At 38.7% G+C, this 25,271-nt stretch overlaps 1 protein-coding gene across 6 annotated transcripts in view; it reads left to right on the top strand.

Annotated features, from left to right (window-relative positions):
- Positions 1-25,271, top strand: part of LOC133659820 (BMP-binding endothelial regulator protein-like) — a 450,456-nt gene that overhangs the window by 235,224 nt on the left and 189,961 nt on the right. For all 6 annotated transcript variants that reach the window (XM_062062599.1, XM_062062597.1, XM_062062598.1 and 3 more), the window contains one exon: positions 5,445-5,694. In XM_062062599.1, coding sequence (XP_061918583.1) covers positions 5,445-5,694 — 250 coding nt within the window. The remainder of the gene's footprint in view (positions 1-5,444; positions 5,695-25,271) is intronic.

The following is a 25,271-nucleotide window of genomic DNA, read 5'->3' as shown; positions in this document are numbered from 1 at the left end:
TCTGAAAAGGAGTAAGAAGAAGCATAGCTTCTTTTTTTTAAATCCTACCCCTTTTTGTATCATAGCAATTACTAACACGTATTACTACTCACTCTGTAACACTACAATGAATAAATGAATACATCACTGAATAAACAAACGCGTAAGTAAATAATTATTGAAAACATAACAATAAATAAAGTTCACATAAATAAATAGTCAAACCATAAATTACTAACTTATTTATGTATTTGATAATTATTAAATGTATGTATTTTGTATTTATTAAATACATAAATACCAAAAAAATATTTTAAAAAAAATAAAGTTGTCACAAGTGAACGATTTAACTATTTAATTGCATACAATTCCAAGATGATACATCCCATAATCACAGTTTCACATTACAGCATGTCCGAAAAGGAGTAGGAAGAAGCAGAGCTTTTGATAAAAAAATCCTACCCCTTTTCGTAACATAGCAATTACTAACACATGTGTTACTACTCATTCTGTAACACAACAATGAATAAATAAATGAGGAAGTAAATCATTATTGAATACACAAAATAACAATAAATAAAGTTATCAGCAATAAATATTTAACCTATAAATTACTAACTTATTTATGTATTTAATACTTAATAAATACATTAAATGCATGTATTTAATCATCATTAAATACATATTTATTTTTACAAAACAATGTAATATTTATATTAAAATTTTTTAATGTATTTAATAATGAATAAATACAGTAAATTTATGTATGTATTCATTATTAAATACATATGTATTTTTATTGAAAAATATGTATTTTATATTCATTTATTTATTTAATAATGATTAAATACAGAAAATATATGTATTTAATCATTATTAAATACATATTTATTTTTGTTTAAAAAATATTTATTTTATATTTCTTTATTTATTTATTTAATAATGATTAAATTGCATACAATTGCAGGATGATATATCCCATAATCACAGTTTCTCATTACAGGAGTAAATCCTTATTGAATACACAAAATAACAATAAATAAAGTTATCAGTAATAAATAACTAAACTATAAATTACTAACTTATTTATGTATTTAAAAATTAATAAATACATTCAATGTATGTATTTAATCATCATTAAATACATATTTATTTATTATTATTGAAAAAAAACCAAGTATTTTATATTTATTTATTTTTTTAATAATGATTAAATACAGAAAATGTATGTATGTAATCATTAAATAAATATTTATTTGTGTTTAAAAAATATTTATTTTATATTTATTTATTTATTTAATAATGATTACATACAGAAAATGTATGTATTTAATCATTATTAAATTCCTTTTTTTTTTTTACAAAACAATTTAATATTTATATTAAATTTGTTTTATGTATTTAATAATGAATAAATACAGTAAATTCATGTATGTATTCCTTATTAAATACATATTTATTTTATTGAAAATAAAAATATGTATTTTATATTTCTTTATTTATTTAATAATGATTAAATACAGAAAATGTATGTATTAAATCATTATTAAATAAATATTTATTTTTGTTTATTTTATATTTATTTATTTAATAATGATTACATACAGAAAATGTATGTATTTAATCATTATTAAATCCATATTTATTTTATTGAAAAGAAAAATATGTATTTTATATTTATTTAATAATGATTAAATACAGAAAATGTCATCATGAAATACATATTTATTTTTGTTTAAAAAATATTGATCTTATATTTATTTAATAATGATTAAATACAGAAAATGTATGTATTTAACCTTTATTAAATACATATTTATTTTTGTTTAAAAAATATTGATCTTATATTTATTTAATAATGATTAAATACAGAAAATGTATGTATTTAACCTTTATTAAATACATATTTATTTTTGTTTAAAAAATATTGATTTTATATTTATTTCTTTATTTAATGATTGAATACAGAAAAAGTATGTATTTAATCATTATTAAATACATATTTATTTTTGTTTGAAAAAATATAGATTTTATATTTATTTATTTATTTAATAATGATTAAATACAGAAAAAGTATGTATTTAATCATTATTAAATACATATTTATTTTTGTTTAAAAAATATAGATTTTTTATATTTTCTTATGTATTTAATAATCATTAAATATAGAAAAGGTATGTATGTAATCATTATTAAATACACATTTATTTTTGTTTAAAAAATATTGATTTTATATTTATTTATTTATTTAATGATTAAATACACAAAAAGTAGGTATTTAATCATTATAAATACATATTTATTTTTTGTTAAAAAATATTTATTTTATATGTATGTATTAAATAATGATTAAATACAGAAAAAGTATTTATTTAATCATTATTAAATACATAATATGTGAATGGTCCCCTAATACTCCGTAATTGATAGAATCATCACAAATATTACGCGTGCGTGCGTGCGTGCGTGCGTGCGTGCGTGCGTGCGTGCGTGCGTGCGTGCGTGCGTGCGTGCGTGCGTGCGTGCGTGCGTGCGTGCGTGCGTGCGTGCGTGCGTGCGTGCGTGCGTGCGTGCGTGCGTGCAAGATGGTCATCCAGCTGCTGGAGTAAAGAGTACAAGAAATAAAAAGGTATAAAAATGTCGTCCAGCTGCAGTAAAAAAATTTAAAGAAATGTTTCAACTTTGCAGAAATGTAAAGCTGCAAAGATCTTTGAGTTCTTGAAGTTGATGTGGAGCAGAGTCCTGCTGTTATTACTCCCAGTGATTTATCACCACTTCAATAGATCACGTTGGCTCTCTCTTATGAAAAAGAAGCGAGGGACATTTTTCCAGAGCAACGTGACTTCCTGATTGGTTGTGAGGAAGTGATTGTGAGGATGATGTATCTTCGGGAGACTCGCTACACATCCTTCTCTCCTCAAATGACTTTCCCAGAGCAGGAAGTCCACGCTGCCGTCTGGACCCTCATCCCCCGCCCCCACAGCCCCCTTCTTTGGGAGCGCTCCAAGACTCTTGCACTCCCCAGAGACAGTCCCCAAACGTAGACCTAAAACCCAGACAGGGTCGTCCCCAACCGATACTGATGTTGGATATTGGCATTTTTACCACTGTGTTACATGGCCTTTCCTTTTAACAACACTCAGTAAAGGTTTGGGAACTGAGGAGACACATTTTTGAAGCTTCTCAGGTGGAATTCTTTCCCATTCTTGCTTGATGTACAGCTTAAGTTGGCTTGGCATTGTCTTGCTGAAATAAGCAGGGGCGTCCATGGTAACGTTGCTTGGATGGCAACATATGTTCCTCCAAAAGCTGTATGTACCTTTCAGCATTAATGGTGCCTTCACAGATGTGTAAGTTACCCATGTCTTGGGCACTAATACACCCCCATACCATCACACATGCTGCCTTTTACACTTTGCGCCTAGAACAATCCGGATGGTTCTTTTCCTCTTTGGTCCGCAGGACATGACGTCCACAGTTTCCAAAAACAATTTGAGATGTGGACTGGACAACAGTCAACATGGAAGAAAAAAAGTGTGAAAAAGAAAAACAACGAAAATGAATTAGAAAATTATTTCACATGAATACAAAAAATATGTGGGGGACATTTTAATATTTGTTTAAAAAATAATTAAAAAAAAGGTTACAAACAGACATTACATTTCAAAACTTAGTGTTGTAAGTAATCCTTCTTCTTACTTCTTCTTTCTTTATTTTTCCTTTCCTTTCCTTTTTCTTCTTCTCCTTCCTTCTTCTCCTTTCTTTCTCTTCTTCTTCTTCTTTTTCTTCTTCTTCTCCTCCCTCTCCTTCTTGCTCTTCTTACTTCTTCTTTTTTCATTTCCTCCTTCTTCTTCTTCTTCTATTTCTTTTACATCTTCTCCTTCCTTTTTCTTGTCCTTCCTTTTTCTTCTCCTTCCTTTTTCTTCTTCTTCTTCTTTTTCTTCTTCTCCTTCTCCTTCTGGTTCTTCTTACTTCTTCTTTTTTCCTTTTTCCTTTCCCCCTTCTCCTTTTCCTTCTTCTTTTTATTCTCCTCCTCCTCCTTTTTTTCCCTTCTTCTTCTTCTCATCCTCCATTTTTTTCTTCTTCTCCTTCTCCTTCTTTTTTCCTTTCTTCTTCCTTCTCATTGTTGTTTATTTCTACTACTCCTCATTCTTCTTCTTTTTTCTTTTGTTTCCTTCTCCTTCTTCTTCCTTCTTTTTCTCCTTTTTTGTATTTTTTTCTTTCTTTCTTCTCCTCCTTCTCTTCTTCCTTCTTCCCTTTTCCTTCTTCTTCTTCTTCTTCTTCTTCCTGTTCTTCTAAATTTTTTTCCTTATTTCGTTCGACCTTCTTCTATCCTTCCTTCCTCCTTCTTTTTGCTTCTTTTTCTCCTTTTTTGTATGTTTTTCTTTCTTTCTTCTCTTTCTCTTCTTCTTCTACATCATTTTTCCTTTTTTCGTTCTACCTTCTTCCTTCCTTCCTTTCTTTCTTCCTCCTTCTTTTTACTTCTTTTTCTCCTTTTTTGTATGTTTTTCTTTCTTTCTTCTCCTCCTCCTCTTCTTCCTTCTTCCTTTTTCCTTCTTCTTCTTACTTCTCCTTTCTTCCTTTTTTCCTTTCCTCCTTATTCTCCTTCTTTTCCTTTTTCTTCTTTCTTCTTGTTTTTCTTGTTCTTACTTCTCCTTGTTTTCTTTCCTTCTCCTTCTACTTCTTTTTCTTCTTCTTTTTCTTCTTCTTCTTCTTCTTCTTCTTTTTCTTCTCCTCCTCCTTTTTTCTTTTTCTTCTTCTTCTTCATATTCTCCTCCTCCTCCTTTTTTCTCCTTTCGTCTTCCTTCTCATTTGTGTTGTTTTTTCTACCACTCCTCCATCTTTATTTCCTTTTGTTTCCTTCTCCTTCCTTCTTTTTCTCCTTTTTTTCTATTTGTTCTTGTTCTTGTTCTTCTCCTCCTCCTCCTCCTCCTCCTCCTCTTTTTTCTTCATTTTTCCTTCTTCTTCTTCTTGTCTTTCATTGGTCTTTTTCTTTCTTCTTCTTCTTCTGTGACGATCTGTCATTTCACTTCTGGTGGTGGTTCCTTGTTTGGCGTTTGTTTCCTGTTGGCGCTCTTATTTTTGTTCCCCTTCCTGCTTGTCTCCCGGAACCTGGTTGCAGTTGCCAATCAGGCGGCTATTTATGCCTGCCTTGATGATGTTTAGGACCTCTGCATGCATGACTCCACTTCTCCCTATTTTGTGAGACTCTTACCGGCACATCACTCTCCTGGTTCCTGCCTCTTCCTCCTTTTCCTTCTTTCTTTTACCTTCATCCTTCTTCTTCTTCTTCTTTCTCCTCTTCTTCTTCTTCTTAATGGCATTCTTGTCTGTCATCCCGTGGTGGTCAGTGAGTGTGTCATGGTGGTTGCAGCCATGATTAGCGGAGGTTTGGGGCCAATCACACTGTCAACACGTTCCCCTTCCCAAGTAGGATGTCATGCATGTCCAATGTCCTCCCTCAGGGCTGGGAGGAGAGCTGCGACGCCGCCGTCTCCCACCTCCTGAGGACGTGTCTGTCCCGCAGCCCCAAGGACCAGGCCACGTCTCTGGCCCAGACGGGCGGTCCGGCGCTGGGTCTGCCGCGCGACACGTCCCGCCTGAAGAAGCACGTCACGCTGCTGTGCGAGCGCATCGCCAAAGGAGGACGCCTGACGCTCGCCTCCGAGGCCAACGTCCAGGTGCCGGCGCAGGTCCAGAGCCTGGCTGCCCCCGGTGAGTCTGAAAGAACTGTGTGTGTTTATTTCACATTAACCCTTGTGTGGTGTTCGGGTCTGTGGGACCCATTTTCGATTTTTATTCAAAGAAAAATGATACAATTAATTAATTTTTCAAACTGAGACTCACTGACTTTGGCTCATTTTCTGTGAAGAACATATATCAGAATACATATTTAATGAACACACACCATACACCCCCCCTACACATTTCTATTACATATAAGATGTCCGGGGTCCACTGGACCTGGGGCTAATAGAAGTGTGGAAATGTATGTTCTGTGTACCACACACACACACACACACACACACACACACACACACACACACACACACACACACACACACAGCAGGCCTAGACGGGGAGGACAGAGTGTAGGTACACAGAACATCAGAGGGTCAAATGTGCGACAAAATGAGCGCAGACAGTGTTGACAAACAATGTTGCAACCTTGTGTTGGAACCGCAGGTGCAGAAACACAAAAGAAGAATCCCTGTGGGATGCAGAAACTGGCAGCGAAATTTCCATGCAACGTTCATATTGTTGTTACTCAGCCAGTGTTTGTGGGTCTTAGACTTAGACTTACTTTTTATTGTCGTTCAAATTTGAACTTTACAGTACATATAAGAACACAATTTTGTTGCATTAGCTGGTTGGCAGTGCAGGATAAAAAAGCAATAAGGTGCATATATAAATAAATAGATTACTGTAAAGATAAATATTTTGCACTTTTGCATATGCATCTACGTTTATGGATGTATGTTTTATTGTCTTTATATTCCAGCAAGTTCATCCATTTTTGGGGGGAATTGAGGGGATTATTATGATGCGTTCAAGAGTCTTACGGCCTGAGGGAAGAAGCTGTTACAGAACCTGGAGGTTCTGCTACGGAGGCTGCGGACCTCTTTCTAGAGTCCAGCAGTGAAAACAGTCCTTGGTGGGGGTGGGAGGAGTCTCTGCAGATTTTCTGAGCCCTGGTCAGGCAGCGGCTTTTTGCGATCTCCTGGATAGGAGGAAGAGGAGTCCTGATGATCTTTTCCGCCGTCCTCACCACTCTCTGCAGAGACTTCCAGTCTGAGGCACTGCAGGCTCCGGTCCAGTTTGCTCACCAAGTGCTGCTGGATGATGGTGTTGAATGCTGAGCTGAAGTCCAGGAACAACATCCGCACGTGTGTGTCCTTTCCTTCCAGATGTTCTAAGCTCAGGTGGAGTGCAGAGGAGATGGCGTCCTCTGTGGAGCGGTTAGGGCGATAAGCAAACTGGTATGGGTCGAATGTGGGGGGAAGTCTGGAGACGATACATCCCTTTACCAGCCTCTCGAAGCACTTCATTACAGATGTTTTTTGGGATAAGTCAGTATTTTAACATAAAAGTGTTTGATTGTGAGGCATTAAAAGCCACAAAATGCAACAGGTCCATCAGACCCACAAACACTGGCTGAGTAACAACAATATGAACACCACACAAGGGTTAAAACAAGAAGATATTCATCAAAGATCAAACAATACATGTCCGGGTGGCAGCTGGAGCCTACCACAGTCAGACTACATCCTGGACTCATCAGTCAAATAATCATTGCCAAACTAAATATCACACTAACATTCCCACACACTAAATTCACAATCCTTACGTAAGACAAGAACACACCTTTTCCTTTTTTGTGCATTCTAAATCATAGACTAGAAAATTCCCGCGGAAATTTTGATGGGCCTGCTATCTGTGCCCCAGACCTCTGTCGTGTCCTTGGGCAAGACACTTTACACCAGTGCCACCCGCACTGGTTTAGATGTACCATGAAGATGTACATAATGCCTTTCACATTATAAAGCATTTTGAGGAAAAAGTGCTATATAAATATAATTCACTTCACTGAAACTTGTATATTTTTGAGGCTGAGTATAAGGAGGATGATCTACAAGTTTTAGAACAGATGCAGCTTTAGTGAAACATTAAGCGTCATGTAGCATTATTGCTAAGTGTTAAACAAGATATACAAACATAATAAAACCATCACTTACTGTACAAGGTCTGCTCTCACCGGGATGCCGACTGATGGGAGGTTTATATCTTCCCGTGTAGATGAAAAATCAATCATAATCCGCAAACTAGCATCTTTTCGTGACTTTCTCACCATCCGGACGTCTAAGTTGACCAGTTTGTTGGCGAATGTCCATGATTTATAATCTAGAATTAACTTTCACCAACACTGAGGTCATGCAGGAGCTCAATATGTCGATATGGCAGCATAAGCTAGTTAGATCTCTGTGTTTAATGCGCCTTACAGCTCCTATAATAACAATATCATAAATATTTGGTGAATATTCAGGTCACAAGATATAAATGGAGTATTGTTGTTGAGCTTCCATTGACTCCATTGTTAGCCACCTCGTGCTTGCCATATTTTACGACTTAGAATGCACAAAAAAGAAAAACGTGTGTGTTCTTGTCTCTCGTAGGGATTGTGAATGACAGACTGAAGTCCAACATTGCTTGTGGATGCCAACGTTGGCAATATGACTGTTTATATGAAAATATTCTCTTTATTTACCCAACTCCTGCCTTCCTTAATCCCTCCTTTTTTACTCTCCAACCTGCACATTCAGCGTGTCTGTTTACATTTGTGTTTCCTTGTCAGCCTGCGCGCCTCTGCACCGCCGCCTGCGGTCACACCCACACACACACACACACACACACACACACACACACACACACACACACACCCACACACACACACACACACACACACACACACACACACACACACACACACACACACACACACACACACACACACACACACACACACACACACACACACACACACACACACACACACACACACACACACACACACACACACACTCTTGTACTTCTGACCTTCTTGAGACGTGAGAAAAAAGCCTCCCTCTTTAGGACCAGCCTTTCTAGATATATAAAGATGTGTATTTACAACATTAATAATATATACATACTATGCACATATAAAGAAAGATTGTTGTGAAAAATGAGTTGGAATTTCAGAAGAAAAAGGTCACAATTTCACAAGAAAAACTTTGAATTTTGGCAGTATTATAATAAAAGTCGTCATTTTGCTCAAAGCAAGTCGAAATGTTACAAGAAAAACTGAACATTTGTGCAATATTATGATAAAAGTTGGAATTTTACTCAATAACAGTCGCAATTTTACAAAAAAAGTTTAATATTTTGGCAATTTTATGAAAAGAGTCGTGATTATACTCAACAAATTTCACAATTTTATAAGAAAACTTTACAATTTTGGCAATATTATAATAATAATCGGAATTTTACTTGGCAAACTGATGACAAAAGTCATAATATTGCCCAAGAAATGTCACTATTTTACAAGAACAACAAAAAAACATTTGGCAATTTTATGAAAAGAGTCAAAATTTTAGTCAGCAAAAGTCACAATTTTATAAGAAAACTTTAAAATGTTGGCAATATTATAATAATAATCAGAATTTTACTTGGCAAAATTATTACAACTCATTATTTTACTCAAAAAATGTCACTATTTAACAAAAACAACAAAAAAATTGGCAATATTGTGATAAGTCAGAATTTTACATGACAAATGTCACCGTTTTGCATTAAAAAGTAATAATTGTACATAAAAAAGTAATAATTATACGAGAAAATATTGCAATATTACAGAAACAGAAAGAATATAAGAAATTGTTCCCAATTTTATAAGAAAAAAGACGTCACATTGTGAGAAAAAGACTGCTTTTAGTTCATTTGTTTGTATTTATATATTTTTTTGTTTGTAATTGTTTTTTAATCTTCATTATTTACTTCAAGTTATTACAGTATGTCTCTATATACATTTATTTTATTTTTTTAAATTAATTTGGTCATTATATGTATATGTTGACCAGAGGGGGGAGCACTTTTAAAACCGACACACAGTCAATTTGAAAAATCCCTCCTGAACTGAACATTTGTGCAGTTTTACAAGAAAATGTAACTTTTCCTTGTTGATGTCTCAAGAAGGGTAGAAATACAAGAACACACACACACACACACACACACACACACACACACACACACACACACACACACACACACACACACTCTTGTACTTCTGACCTTCTTGAGACCTGAGAAAAAAGCCTCCCTCTTTAGGACCAGCCTTTCTAGATATATAAAGATGTGTATTTACAACATTAATAATATATACATACTATGCACATGTAAAAAAAGATTGTTGTGAAAAATGAGTTGGAATTTCACAAGAAAAAGGTCACAATTTCACAAGAAAAACTTAGAATTTTGGCAGTATTATTATAAAAGTCCTCATTTTACTCAACGCAAGTCAACATTTTACAAGGAAAAACGGAACATTTGTGCAATATTATGATAAAAGTTGGAATTTTACTCAATAACAGTCGCAATTTTACAAGAAAAGCTTAACATTTTGGCAATTTTATGAAAAGAGTCGTAATTTTACTCGGCAAAAGTCACAATTTTATAAGAAAACTTAAGAATGTTGTCAATATTATAATAATAATCGGAATTTTACTTGGCAAAATGATCATCATCATTTTACTCAAAAAAATTCAGTCTTTTACAAGAACAACGAAAAAATGGGCAATATTGTGATAAAAGTCAGAATTTTATATGACACATGTCACCGTTTTGCAATATAAAGTCATAATTTTACAAGAAAATGTTGCAATATTACAGAAACAGAAAGAATATGAGAAATTGTTCCCAATTTTATAAGAAAGAAGTCGACACATTGTGAGAAAAAGACTTCTTTTGGTTCATTTCTTTTGTTTGTAGTTGGTTTTCAAACTTCATTATTTACTTCAAGTTATTACAGTATGTCTCCATATATATATATATATATATATATATATATATATATATATATATATATATATATATATATATATATATATATATATATATATATATATATATATATATATATTTTTTTTTATTTTTTTTTTTAATTCATTTCGGCCAAAGGGGGTGCATTTACATTTCTTACACACACTTGTTATTACATATGTTAGCCAGAGGGGGAGCAATTCAAATGTTTACATACACTTGTTTTTTCATATGTTCTTTCTTTCTTTAGTTTATTTCGAACATGAACACACTTACATCATAATACATCACACAATTTCATATCATTTCATTTTACATCATGCCCGAAAAGGAGTAGGAAGAAGCAAAGCTTATTTAATCCTACCCCTTTCCCACTTCAAAGCGTTTACAAAGATATAGAATCATTTACTGACCTTTTTATATAATAAAATAACATCTATGAATTAGTATACACATTGTTTGTATTACACATATGTTTTACAAGAACAACAAAATAATGGGCAATATTGTAATAAAAGTCAGAATTTGATATGACAAATGTCACCGTTTTGCATTAAAATGTAATAATTTTACATTAAAAAAGTAATAATTTTACGAGAAAATATTGCAATATTACAGAAATAGTAAGAATATGAGAAATTGTTCCCAATTTTATAAGAAAAAAGTCGACACATTGTGAGAAAAAGACTGCTTTTAGTTCATTATTTATATATATTTTTTGTTTGTAATTGTTTTTTAATATTCATTATTTACTTCAAGTTATTACAGTATGTCTCTATATACATATTTATTTATTTTTTTAAATAATTTTTGGCCAAAGGGGGCGCATTTCAATTTCTTCCACGAACTTGTTATTTCATATGTTGACCAGAGGGGGAGCACTTTTAAAAGCGACACACAGTCAATGTGAAAAATCCCTCCTTTTTGGGACCACCCTCATGTTGATAGATGTCACCACCAGGGGTGCTAATGAGACATTCTCTATTAGATGCAATGTTATTGGGACCATGATTTATGTCAACACTTGTTCACACCTCCTCATATGGAAGATACTTTTCCTTCTTCATGTCTCAAGAAGGGCAGAAATACAAGAACACACACACACACACACACACACACACACACACACACACACACACACACACACACACACACACACACACACACACACACACAGTCATTGTAAACAGTGATTTATTTGCAGTCTCAGATGTTGCTTTTTCACCCAGCCGTAAACATACACACTTGTTTATGTTTCCAACAGCATTGATGGCACCCGTTTCACTACACACACACATGCACACACACACACACACATTGACACACACGTACACACACACACGCACACACTTTTTTCACTGAAAATGCCCTCTTGGTTGCTTTCATTCGTCTGAATGTGTTTAAAACGAGATTACAGCCGTAAAACGTTCTCATATTTATAGGAGAGAATTTATGAGCATTAACAATTGTAGCTAAGAAACGTGTGCATTAGTGATGTGCGATACCACTGATGTTCTTTCCCAGTACAATTCAGGCTGGTATCGGCGATACTGATACTTTGTGCCAATATCCCTAATGTGTCTACTAAAATGTCAAAAGTTGTGTATTTCAAATAATCACATATTTCATAAATATATATATATATATATATATATATATATATATATATATATATATATATATATATATATATATATATATATATATATATATATGTGTGTGTGTATATATATGTGTATGTATGTACATATATGTGTGTATGTATATACTACTACGTCAACATTTTTCAACCGATTGCAAAAATTCCAACAACCCATTCATATCATCTGTGCTAGTATCAATATATACATAAATTCCCGGTTTTCTCGAAATGTCCAGGAAATTACCAAATTTCCAGAAAATTCCCATTCAAATGAAAGAACATATTCATAGTTCCACATTGCCCTAAATTTTTCAAATGTTGCGCAATTCTTAAACTGTAACCTTTCGACCATCCCCGCACACTACTCTTCCGGTATATCGAACAAACATGTTTTCCCTTTACCAAAATTACCGGTTTTCCCGGAATTTCTTGGACTTCTCTGCCCATTGACAATGAATGGGAAATATACAATCTACTGAATATCCCACATATGTTATCTGATTTGAACCGTTCCAACATCCACACACTCCACTCACCTTGGACAATCCACCTACTACTTTCCAAGTTCATTCCAGGAATTCCCAGAATTCAAATTGACCAAATTGAATGCAAGGCTGGACAACTTTAGCCCGAGTCAGGCTTCAGAACCTAGTGCCACACCAGCTACTGGACCTAGGAAAACCACTCCGACCCGAGAACCCAAGATTGCTAGCCCAAGGCCCTTCGAGGCCGACTTCGAACTGTGTCGAGGTTTTATGGTCCAGTGCGACCTCATATTGAAGCACCAACCCTCGCGCTACTCTTCCGACGGGGCAAGGATTGCCTTCATTTTTTCGCTTCTTACTGGGCAGGCACTCAAGTGGGCCTCAGCGGCCATGGACAAGACCGTGGGCCTGGGCACTGACTACGCTGCCTTCCGGGCCGAGTTTCGGGCGGTGTTCGACCACCCCGTGGATGGGGGTGACTCGGCAGGGCGTTTGCACACCATCCAGCAGGGCTCCCGCTATGTTGCTGCCTACACCCTCGAGTTCCGCACACTTGCGGCAGACAGTGGATGGGACGACAGAGCTCTCAGGAGCGCATTCCAACGTGGACTGACAGAGCAGATTAATGATGGTCTGCTGAGGGACAGACCCACATTGCCCTCATTGATCTCACACTCCTGTACGACCAGAGACTTGCGGAACGAGCAGCAGAGAGAGCGTATGGGGCCGCCAGCTTCATCCCCACGATGCAACTCCGACCTGCCTACCAGACCTCAGTCGAACAACCTATACTTCCACCTGCACTGATGACGACCCCTGAGCCCATGCAGTTGGGGACAACGCTCTTGGCGACTGAGGAAAGAGAAAGGAGGTATAGGCAGCGCCTCTACCTCTACTGTGGCTTGGCTGGGCACATCATCCGCAACTGCCCGTCAAGGCCAAAAGGACCAGGCTCACCAGCAAAGGAGATCCTGGTGAGCCACACGTCATCTCCCCAGGAAGGAAGGACCCCTGGTATCCTGTTTCCTGCTACTCTGGCTTGGAACACCAGAACCGTTCGAGTGGGAGCTTATTTGGACTCCGGAACTGACGAGAGTCTCATCGACTACGAGTTCGCCCAGCAAGCTGGTAATCCTCTTGTGCCCTTGGACAAGATACTTCCCGCTCAAGCCCTGGATGGTCGCCCTTTAGGGCCCATTAAACACCGTACGGATCCCCTATTCCTGACCCTTTCAGGGAACCATGTCGAGACCATTTGTTTCTGGGTGCTGGAAGCTCCTGTCACTTCTTTAGTCCTCGGGAGACACATCTCCTGGACCACTGGCAAGATCATGGTCTGGAGCACCCTATGTCACGCTAACTGTCTCAGGTCTGCTTCTCCTCCGATCAGCAAACCCAGACCCAGTATTCAGCACACTGATCTAGCCCAGATACCAAACTGCTACCACAATTTCACCGCTGTTTTCAGCAAGGAACGCACACTATCCCTTCCTCCGCACAGACCCTCCGACTGCGCCATCGAACTGCTCCCCAACGCTACCCTGCCGCTTGTACAACCTGTCACTACCTGAAAAGGAAGCCATGAAGGACTACATTACTGAGTCCCTAGCTTCAGGAATCATCAGACCTTCTAAGTCTCCTTTGGCAGCTGGAATCTTTTTTGTGGCCAAGAAGGACGGATCATTAAGACCTTGTCTTGACTACCGACTTTTGAATAAAATTTCTGTCAAAAACAAGTACCCTCTACCCCAGCTTAATTCTTCCTTCGAGCCTCTTGTGGCAATCTTCAACAAACTGGACTTGCGGAACGCCTTTCACCTGGTGGGATCAAGGAGAGTGACGAGTGGAAGACGGCCTTCATCACCCACGTAGGGCATTTCGAATACAGAGTCATGCCCTTCGGCCTCACCAACGCACCAGCTGTCTTCCAGACTCTCGTTAATGACATTCTCATGGACATGATTGATCAGTTCGTTGTGGTTTATTTGGATGATATTCTGATCTTTTCTCGTAGCTTGCAGGAGCAGAATCACTTGTTCATCAAAGCTGAGAAATGTGAGTTCCATGCACCGTCAGTGGGGTTTTTTGGATTTTTGGTTGAGAGAGGCCAAATCAGAGCTGACCCTAAGAAGATCGAGGCAGTATTGGCTTGGCCACAGCCCTCCACCAAGATAGAACTAAGGAGGTTCCTAGGATTCGCTGGCTTCTACCGTCGATTTATCGGTGACTTCAGCAAGGTAGCAGCACCACTACATTCACTCACATCTACCAATACTCCTTTTCTGTGGACTCAAGAGGCCAATAAAGCTTTCGAAAGACTTACGGGAAGCTTCATCTCCGCCCCAGTACTCATCCACCCAGACTTGGACTGTGCCTTCTTGCTGGAGGTGGATGCATCGAACTCAGGGATCTGTGCAGTACTGTCACAACGCTCCAGGACTGACAATGTGGTTCATCCATGTGCATACTTTTCCAGGCGACTCTCTCCAGCAGAACGGAACTACGATGCTGGAAATAGGGAGCTTCTGGCGGTCCACGAGGCCTTGGCGGAATGGAGGCACTGCCTGGAGGCAGCCAAGCAGCAGTTCCAGATCCTGACTGACCACAGCAACCTTCTCCACATCCGCTCAGCCAGGAGACTGAACAACCGCCAGTCTAGATGGTTGCAGTTTTTTAGTCGTTTCAACTTTATCCTCTCATACAGACCAGGGTCGAAGAATACGAAGGCCGACGCACTATCAAGGCAATTCATGGAGGAACCCACCTGCCCGTCGGTAGCCGAACCCATCCTTCCTCATGCTCGCATTGCGGGGATGATATCTTGGAAGATTGAGGATCTAGTGAAAACCGCGCCTCGCTCCATTTTAGGACCAGGTGGTGGACATCATTGCAAGCTTTTTGTCCACCGCGATCTTAGTTCCAGGGTCCTGGATTGGGGCGACTACAGTATATTCTCCGGTCATCCGGGATTTCAACGCACTCTATCCTTCAGTCAACAATGTTTTTGGTGGCCATCTATGGCAGCGGACACACGTGAGTTCATCACCGCTTGTACCACCTGTTCCCGCAGCAAACCATCTCACAGACCTCCTGCTCGTCTCCTGTGCCCCCTGCCTATTCCTGCCCGTCGTTGGTCTTACATCGTTTTGGACTTCGTAACGGGATTCCCTGTATCGAGAGGTAACACCACAGTTTTGACCATTGTCGACCGCTTTTCCAAGGCCGCACACTTCATTCCTCTTCGCAAGCTCCCTTCCGCATCAGAGACGGCTGACCTCCTCACCCTGCTCGTCATAAAACAACACGGAATTCCTATGGATATGGTATCTGACCATAGCCCCCAGTTCACATCCCGGGTATGGCGAGCCTTCTGCAAGGGGATTGGGGCCTTGGTCAGCCTCACCTCCAACAGGCAGGCGGAGAGGGCCAACCAGAGTTTGGAGACCATGCTGCGCTGCGTTGCTAACCGCCAGCCAGCCTCTTGGAGCAAGTTTATTCCCTGGGTTGAGTACTCCTACAACGCCATGAAGAGTTCCGCTACCGCATACTTGCCAACCTTGAGACCTTCGAATTCGGGAGATTGGGAGGTTGGGGGGGCAGGTTTGGTGGTAGCGGGGATGTATATTGTAGCCCGGAAGAGTCAGGGATGCAAGGGATTCTGGGTATTTGTTCTGTTGTGTTTATGTTGTGTTACGGTGCGGACAATGTGTTTGTCATTCTTGTTTGGTGTGGGTTCACAGTGTGGCGCATATTTGTAACAGTGTTAAAGTTGTTTATTCGGCCACCCTCAGTGTGACCTGTATGGCTGTTGACCAAGTATGCATTGCAGTCACTTGTGTGTGTATGCAGAAGCCGCATACAACATGTGACTGGGCTGGCACGCTGTTTGTACAGGTAGTAGAGGGCGCTAAAGGCAGTGCCATCACGGCACGCCCTTAATATTGATGTTCGGGTCAAAATCGGGAGAAATTCGGGAGAATGGTTGCCCCGGGAGATTTTCGGGAGGGGCACTGAAATTCGGGAGAATGGTTGCCTCGGGAGATTTTCGAGAGGGGCACTGAAATTCGGGAGTCTCCCAGAAAAATCGGGAGGGTTGGCAAGTATGCGCTAACGGTATGTTCCCCTTTGAGTACTCACTGGGTTATCAACCCCCCCATGTTTCCCTAGCAGGAGCAAGAGATCGCTGTTCCCTCTACGGGGGCCCATGTCAAGCGGTGTCAGAGGGTGTGGAGAGCCGCTCGGGCGGCACTTGAAAGAGCTACGGAGAGGATGCGCCGCAGCGCCAACCGGCGCCGCGTCCCGGCTCCATCCTATCAGCCTGGACAAACTTGTTATGTTGCTTGCCAGAAACCTCAGCCTTCAGTTACCTTTGAGGAAATTAGCCCCACGTTATGTTGGACTTTATCCTATTGCAGGGGTGTCCAAACTTTTTACACTGAGGGCCGCAAACGGAAAAATTAAAGCATGTGGGGGCCATTTTGATATTTTTCATTTTCAAACCATAACAAAATATATGGATTTTTTTGTATTTATTTTACCTTTAGGGGTCCCGGGGACCATAAAGGGTCTCAGTTATTAAAATGTTAAAAATAAGTCTAATTTGTATTATTATTTTTTATTTAACGCTTACAGTAAATCTCTATATCAACTTTAAAAAAAAAAAAAGGTTTTATGGCTTTTCTGTCAAAAACAACTTAGTTTTTTATAGTAAAACTGAAATATGCAGTATTTAGTAATTAGAGCCCTAAAATATAAATAATGCAGGACACCATTGATTTGAATTATTTAATATTTTTGAGTCATCACAGTGAAAAGATAAATAAAATACCACTAAATATATTTGGGATCCAAAAGGTGCCCCACTCATAAAGTGATCATTTTTTATTAGTTTTTTTTTTTTTAATTTCATCACTTAAGTTACAAGATCAACTTCAGATATATCTGTTGATTTTACGTTTTAACTATTATTTTGTTTGTTTTATGCTCTTTTGTCAAAGAAAACTTTGTTTTTATATGGCTACTACACAATATATGCAATATTTACCACATAAAACATTTTAAAGTGAAAAATTTGAGCTAATTGGAGCTTTGAAAATAATTAATTATAACATGGATTTTTTGTCTTTTTTTTTTTTGAGCACTGGCAAAAAAAGAAAGAAAGAAAGAAAGACAAAAGAAAAAAAAACAGCCTGCATGGCAGCTTTGTGTCAACATTGCAACTTTTTCTCGTTAGATTTCACCTCATTCCACTTTTTTTAATGTTCATTTTTATTTTTTGCAATAGCATTTCCAGAATGTGTGGCGGGCCGGTAAACAATTAGCTGCGGGCCGCACTTTGGACACCCCTGTCCTATTGTGTCTGTTATAAACCCTGCATCTGTCAAGTTGGCTCTCACACCCTCGGTCAAGCGACACCCGGTAGTACACGTCTCCCAAATTAAGCCGGTAGCGGAGAGCGCTTTGTCCCGTTGTGTCGTCTCCTTCTCCCGTCGTACGTAACAATTCCAACAACATCCCAGTCGTATCATCCAGGACAACAACTGTGCTAGTATCAATATTTACATAAATAATGTTGACAAAATAATAGGTGTATAAATGACACAATATGTTACTGCATATGTCAGCAGACTAATTAGGAGCCTTTGTTTGTTTACTTACTACTAAAAGACACGTTGTCTAGTATGTTCACTATTTTATTTAAGGATAAACTCACAATAAGAAACATATGTTTAATGTACACTAAGATTGTTTTGTTAAAATGAAGCCAATAATGACATTTTTTGTGGCTCCCTTTATTTTGAAAAGTAGCGAAAAGTATCTAAATACATTTTGGTACCGGTATCGGGACAACACTACGTCATACGATCATTTTAAAGCAACACACATACACATCGACCTTACAATGCGTGTGTGTGTGTGTGTGTGTGTGTGTGTGTGTGTGAGTGTGTGTGTGTGTGTGTGTGTGTGTGTGTGTGTGTGTGTGTGTGTGTGTGTGTGTGTGTGTGTGTGTGTGTGTGTGTTGCAGTTATTTTCACAGTGCTGTGCTGGTAGCTGTGGTTTGAGGCCTGCGTCTATTTTGGACTTAAAGAGAGGGGAGAAGATGTGTGTGTGTGTGTGTGTGCACTATATGTACTGTGCGTGTGTGTGTGTGTGTGTGTGTGTGTATATATATATATATATATATATATATATATATATGTAGCGTAAGTGCGCTCCAGCTGTCTTTGTTCTGTCTCTGCGGCACTCCAAAATTGAAGAGTCGTCCTCCACAATTCTAAATATACGACAAACTCATCTATTTAAGAGCCAATCAATGATCAACTAAGTTCCTGCTGTTCCGGGAAATATGGAATATTGTTGTGTTTGTTAACGGTGTGTTCTTTGGAACATGTAAACATGCAACAAGTACCGTATTTTCTGGGCAATGGAGCGCACCCACTAAATCAGGCCCGGGCAATTATTTTGCCTCAGGGGGCCAAATTTAGAGAAAAAAAATGTGTGTGGGGGCCGGTATATCTATTTTTAGGAACACTAATACAAAACCTCACAATAATGCCTAATTGAATGCTGAAAACGTTATGACAGACCGCCTTAAAGAATGGAATGGAATTATACTTTTTATTTTTACTGAATGAGACACCCAGAATGTACATGAAAATAAAGAATGTGGGGTTTACAATATTAACTATGAAGGACAAAACACTGAATATTGACAACATATGAACGTCACACCCCCTCTACATCGACATATTTTACAATCACACATTTACACACATTTACAATATTAACTATGAAGGATAAAACACTGAATATTGACAACATATGAAAGTCACACCCCCTCTACATCGACATATTTTACAATCACACATTTACAATATTAACTATGAAGGATAAAACACTGAATATTGACTACATATGAACGTCACACCCCCTCTACATTGACATATTTTACAATCACACATTTACACACATTTACAATATTAACTATGAAGGATAAAACACTGAATATTGACAACATATGAAAGTCACACCCCCTCTCCATCGACATATTTTACAATCACACATTTACACACATTTACAATATTAACTATGAAGGATAAAACACTGAATATTGACTACATATGAACGTCACCCCCCCTCTACATCGACATATTTTACAATCACACATTTACACACATTTACAATATTAACTATGAAGCATAAAACACTGAATATTGACAACATATGAACGTCACACCCCCTCTACATCGACATATTTTACAATCACACATTTACACACATTTACAATATTAACTATGAAGGATAAAACACTGAATATTGACAACATATGAACGTCACCCCCCCTCTACATCGACATATTTTACAATCACACATTTACAATATTAACTATGAAGGATAAAACACTGAATATTGACAACATATGAACGTCACCCCCCTTCTACATCGACATATTTTACAATAACACATTTACAATATTAACTATGAAGGATAAAACACTGAATATTGACAACATATAAAAGTCACCCCCCCTCTACATCGACATATTTCACAATCACACATTTACACACATTTACAATAATATATATGAAGGATAAAACACTGAATATTGACAACATATGAACGTCACCCTCCCTCTCCATCGACATATTTTACAATCACACATTTACACACATTTACAATAATAACTATGAAGGCTAAAACACTGAATATTGACTACATATGAACGTCACACCCCCTCTACATCGACATATTTTACAATCACACATTTACAATATTAACTATGAAGGATAACACACTGAATATTGACAACATATGAACGTCACACCCCCTCTACATCGACATATTTTACAATCACACATTTACACACATTTACAATATTAACTATGAAGGGTAAAACACTGAATATTGACAAAATATGAACGTCACACCACCTCTACATCGACATATTTTACAATCACACATTTACACACATTTACAATATTAACTATGAAGGGTAAAACACTGAATATTGACAAAATATGAACGTCACACCACCTCTCCATCTACGTATTTTACAATCACACATTTACAATATTAACTATGAAGGATAAAACACTGAATATTGACAACATATAAAAGTCACCCCCCCTCTACATCGACATATTTTACAATCACACATTTACACACATTTACAATATTAACTATGAAGGGTAAAACACTGAATATTGACAAAATATGAACGTCACACCCCCTCTACATCGACATATTTTACAATCACACATTTACACACATTTACAATATTAACTATGAAGGGTAAAACACTGAATATTGACAAAATATGAACGTCACACCACCTCTCCATCTACGTATTTTACAATCACACATTTACAATATTAACTATGAAGGATAAAACACTGAATATTGACAACATATAAAAGTCACCCCCCCTCTACATCGACATATTTTACAATCACACATTTACACACATTTACAATAATAACTATGAAGGATAAAACACTGAATATTGACAACATATGAACGTCACACCCCCTCTCCATCGACATATTTTACAATCGCACCTTTACACACATTTACACACATTTACAATATTAACTATGAAGGATAAAACCCTGAATATTGACAACATATGAACGTCACCCCCCCTCTCCATCGACATATTTCATAATCACACATTTACACACATTTACAATAATATATATGAAGGATAAAACACTGAATATTGACAACATATAAAAGTCACCCCGCCTCTCCATCGACATATTTTATAATCACACATTTACACACATTTACAATATTAACTATGAAGGATAAAACACTGAATATTGACTACATATGAACGTCACACCCCCTCTACATCGACATATTTTACAATCACACATTTACACACATTTACAATATTAACTATGAAGGATAAAACACTGAATATTGACAACATATGAACGTCACCCCCCTTCTACATCGACATATTTTACAATAACACATTTACACACATTTACAATATTAACTATGAAGGATAAAACACTGAATATTGACAACATATAAAAGTCACCCCCCCCCTCTCCATCGACATATTTTATAATCACACATTTACAATAATATATATGAAGGATAAAACACTGAATATTGACAACATGTGAACGTCGCCCTCCCTCTACATCGACATATTTTACAATCACACATTTACACACATTTACAATAATAACCATGAAGGATAAAACACTGAATATTGACAACATATGAACGTCACCCCCCCTCTACATCGACATATTTTACAATCACACATTTACACACATTTACAATATTAACTATGAAGGATAAAACACTGAATATTGACAACATATAAAAGTCACCCCCCCTCTCCATCGACATATTTTATAATCACACATTTACAATAATAACTATGAAGGATAAAACACTGAATATTGACAACATATGAACGTCACCCCCCCTCTCCATCGACATATTTCATAATCACACATTTACACACATTTACAATAATATATATGAAGGATAAAACACTGAATATTGACAACATATAAAAGTCACCCCGCCTCTCCATCGACATATTTTATAATCACACATTTACACACATTTACAATATTAACTATGAAGGATAAAACACTGAATATTGACTACATATGAACGTCACACCCCCTCTACATTGACATATTTTACAATCACACATTTACACACATTTACAATATTAACTATGAAGGATAAAACACTGAATATTGACAACATATGAACGTCACCCCCCTTCTACATCGACATATTTTATAATCACACATTTACAATAATATATATGAAGGATAAAACACTGAATATTGACAACATATGAACGTCACCCTCCCTCTACATCGACATATTTTACAATCACACATTTACACACATTTACAATAATAACTATGAAGGATAAAACACTGAATATTGACAACATATAAAAGTCACCCCGCCTCTCCATCGACATATTTTATAATCACACATTTACACACATTTACAATAATAACTATGAAGGATAAAACACTGAATATTGACTACATATGAACGTCACACCCCCTCTACATCGACATATTTTACAATCACACATTTACACACATTTACAATATTAACTATGAAGGGTAAAACACTGAATATTGACAAAATATTAACGTCACACCACCTCTCCATCTACGTATTTTACAATCACACATTTACAATATTAACTATGAAGGATAAAACACTGAATATTGACAACATATGAACGTCACACCCCCTCTACATTGACATATTTTACAATCACACATTTACAATATTAACTATGAAGGATAAAACACTGAATATTGACAAAATATTAACGTCACACCCCCTCTACATCGACATATTTTACAATCACACATTTACAATATTAACTATGAAGGATAAAACACTGAATATTGACAACATATGAACGTCACACCCCCTCTCCATCAACATATTTTACAATTGCACCTTTACACACATATACACACATTTACAATATTAACTATTGTCACGAGGGGGGGTCGCAGCTGGCTGCGGGGTTGTTCTTCCCATGCAAAAAACGACTCCGGACGACAGTGTGAAGGTGAGCTTGGATTTATTCAACATAAATCACTAAAACTATCACACACGCAAACAATAAAGCAAAATGGCAAGCGTGCCTAAAACACATGAAGCTTAATTACTTGGCATGGATGACATGGCATAATCAAACACTTACTTGACATAGACGCGTGACAAACACAATGCAGGCAGAACGAGTGATGAACAAAGGTAGACTTAAATAACAGTGACATGATTGAAACAAACAGGTGCGTGACATGACAGGTGAAAACTAATGGGTGACCATGGAAACTAAACCAAACAAGGAAGTGAAACCAGGAACTAAAAAAGTGTCCAAAAAACAAACAGCACATGGCCAAAACAAAAACATGATAAACAGACATGACAGAACCCCCCCCTTACGGACAGATCCCAGATGTCCAAAAAACAAAACACAAAACAGGATCAAGAGTCATGGGAGGGCGGGAGGGGGACATGGCGGTGGGTCGCCAGGCCAAGTGGCCCCGAATCCACCGAGGCATAGTCATGCGTTCCACTCGCCGCCGCCGCAGGCGAGGTGGACGACCCGGGAAGGGCCACACCCGTGGCCGACGAGAAGGTGGGCGCACCCGGCGTGGCGGACGACCAGGAAGCGGCCACATCCGTGGCAGACGAGAAGGCAGGCGCTTCGTCGACGTGGCAGTAGCAGATGACGAAGCTTGGCGTGGTGTGTCGGGCGGCAAAGCTTGGCGTGGCGTGTCCTGGCAGCGTGGGTCTTGGTCTTGGCGGCGTGGGACTTGGTCTTGGCGGCGTGGGTCTTGGTCTTGGTCTTGGCAGTCTTGGCAGTCTTGGTCTTGGCAGTCTTGGTCTTGGCAGTCTTGGTCTTGGTCTTGGCAGTCTTGGTCTTGGTCTTGGTCTTGGCGTGGGTCTTGGTCTTGGCGTGGGTCTAGTACTGGAGCTTGGCAGCGTGGAGCTGGAACCGGAGCTTGGCAGCGTGGAGCCGGACCGGAACTTGGCAGCGTGGAGCCGGAACCGGAGCTTGGCAGCGTGGAGCCGGAACCGGAGCTTGGCAGCGTGGAGCCGGAACCGGAGCTTGGCAGCGTGGAGCCGGACCGGAACTTGGCAGCGTGGAGCCGGAGCCGGAGCCGGAGCTTGGCAGCGTGGAGCCGGAACCGGAGCTTGGCAGCGTGGAGCCGGTACCGGAGCTTGGCAGTGTGGAGCCGGTACCGGAGCTTGGCCGCGTGGAGCTGGTACCGGAGCTTGGCCGCTTGGAACTTGACGTGGTGCAGGTGGCCTAGTTGGGGGCTGTGGCTTGGCATGGTAACGGACTAGTGGTGGCGGCCGGGATGGAGGTTGCTGCCTGGTTGGGTGCAGCTGAGCCACCCCACCAACACAGCTCCCGGTCCCAGCCCCCCCCCCCCCCCCCCCCTCAAGGAGCGGATACCAGACGCGCTCCCTGCGGTCTGGCATCTTCTTTAGGGGTGGGTGGAGGGTGGTCAGGAGGGGGGCAGAATCCTCCCCATTAAATTGTCCAAAATGTCTATTCACCACCCCCACTTTAGACTGGGTCTGAACAAATCTAAATTTTGAAAAAAAATTCTCAAAAGGATTACTTTTTGAAACAAAGTCCTTAGTGGGCGGCTGACAGAGGGCGTAAATGGAATCTAAAAAAAAGTCTTGGTCTCTGACGTCATCACCAGTGGGCGGGATGACGTCATCAGCACGGGTCTCCTGCGGCGGCGAGGAAGACAGGGCTGGTTGGGGAATCTTGTTGTCCGGAGGAGGAACCTGGGGGAACGACGCGCCATGCTGGCGAAAAGAAGCCTTTCTGGCTGGCCCCCATTTTCGCCAGCGCGTCTCCATCACCTCGTCATGGCCCGTCTGCGGAAGAACGTCTGCTGCCTGCATAATGTCACGAGGGGGGGTCGCAACTGGCTGCGGGGTTGTTCTTCCCATGCAAAAAACGGCTCCGGACGACAGTGTGAAGGTGAGCTTGGATTTATTCGACATAAATCACTAAAACTATCACACACGCAAACAATAAAGCAAAA

Source organism: Entelurus aequoreus, linkage group LG11, assembly GCF_033978785.1.
Source record: "Entelurus aequoreus isolate RoL-2023_Sb linkage group LG11, RoL_Eaeq_v1.1, whole genome shotgun sequence".
NCBI lineage: Eukaryota > Metazoa > Chordata > Actinopteri > Syngnathiformes > Syngnathidae > Entelurus > Entelurus aequoreus.
The sequence above is the reverse complement of the archived record's forward strand: the minus strand, read 5'-3'. Positions and strand labels throughout refer to the sequence as shown.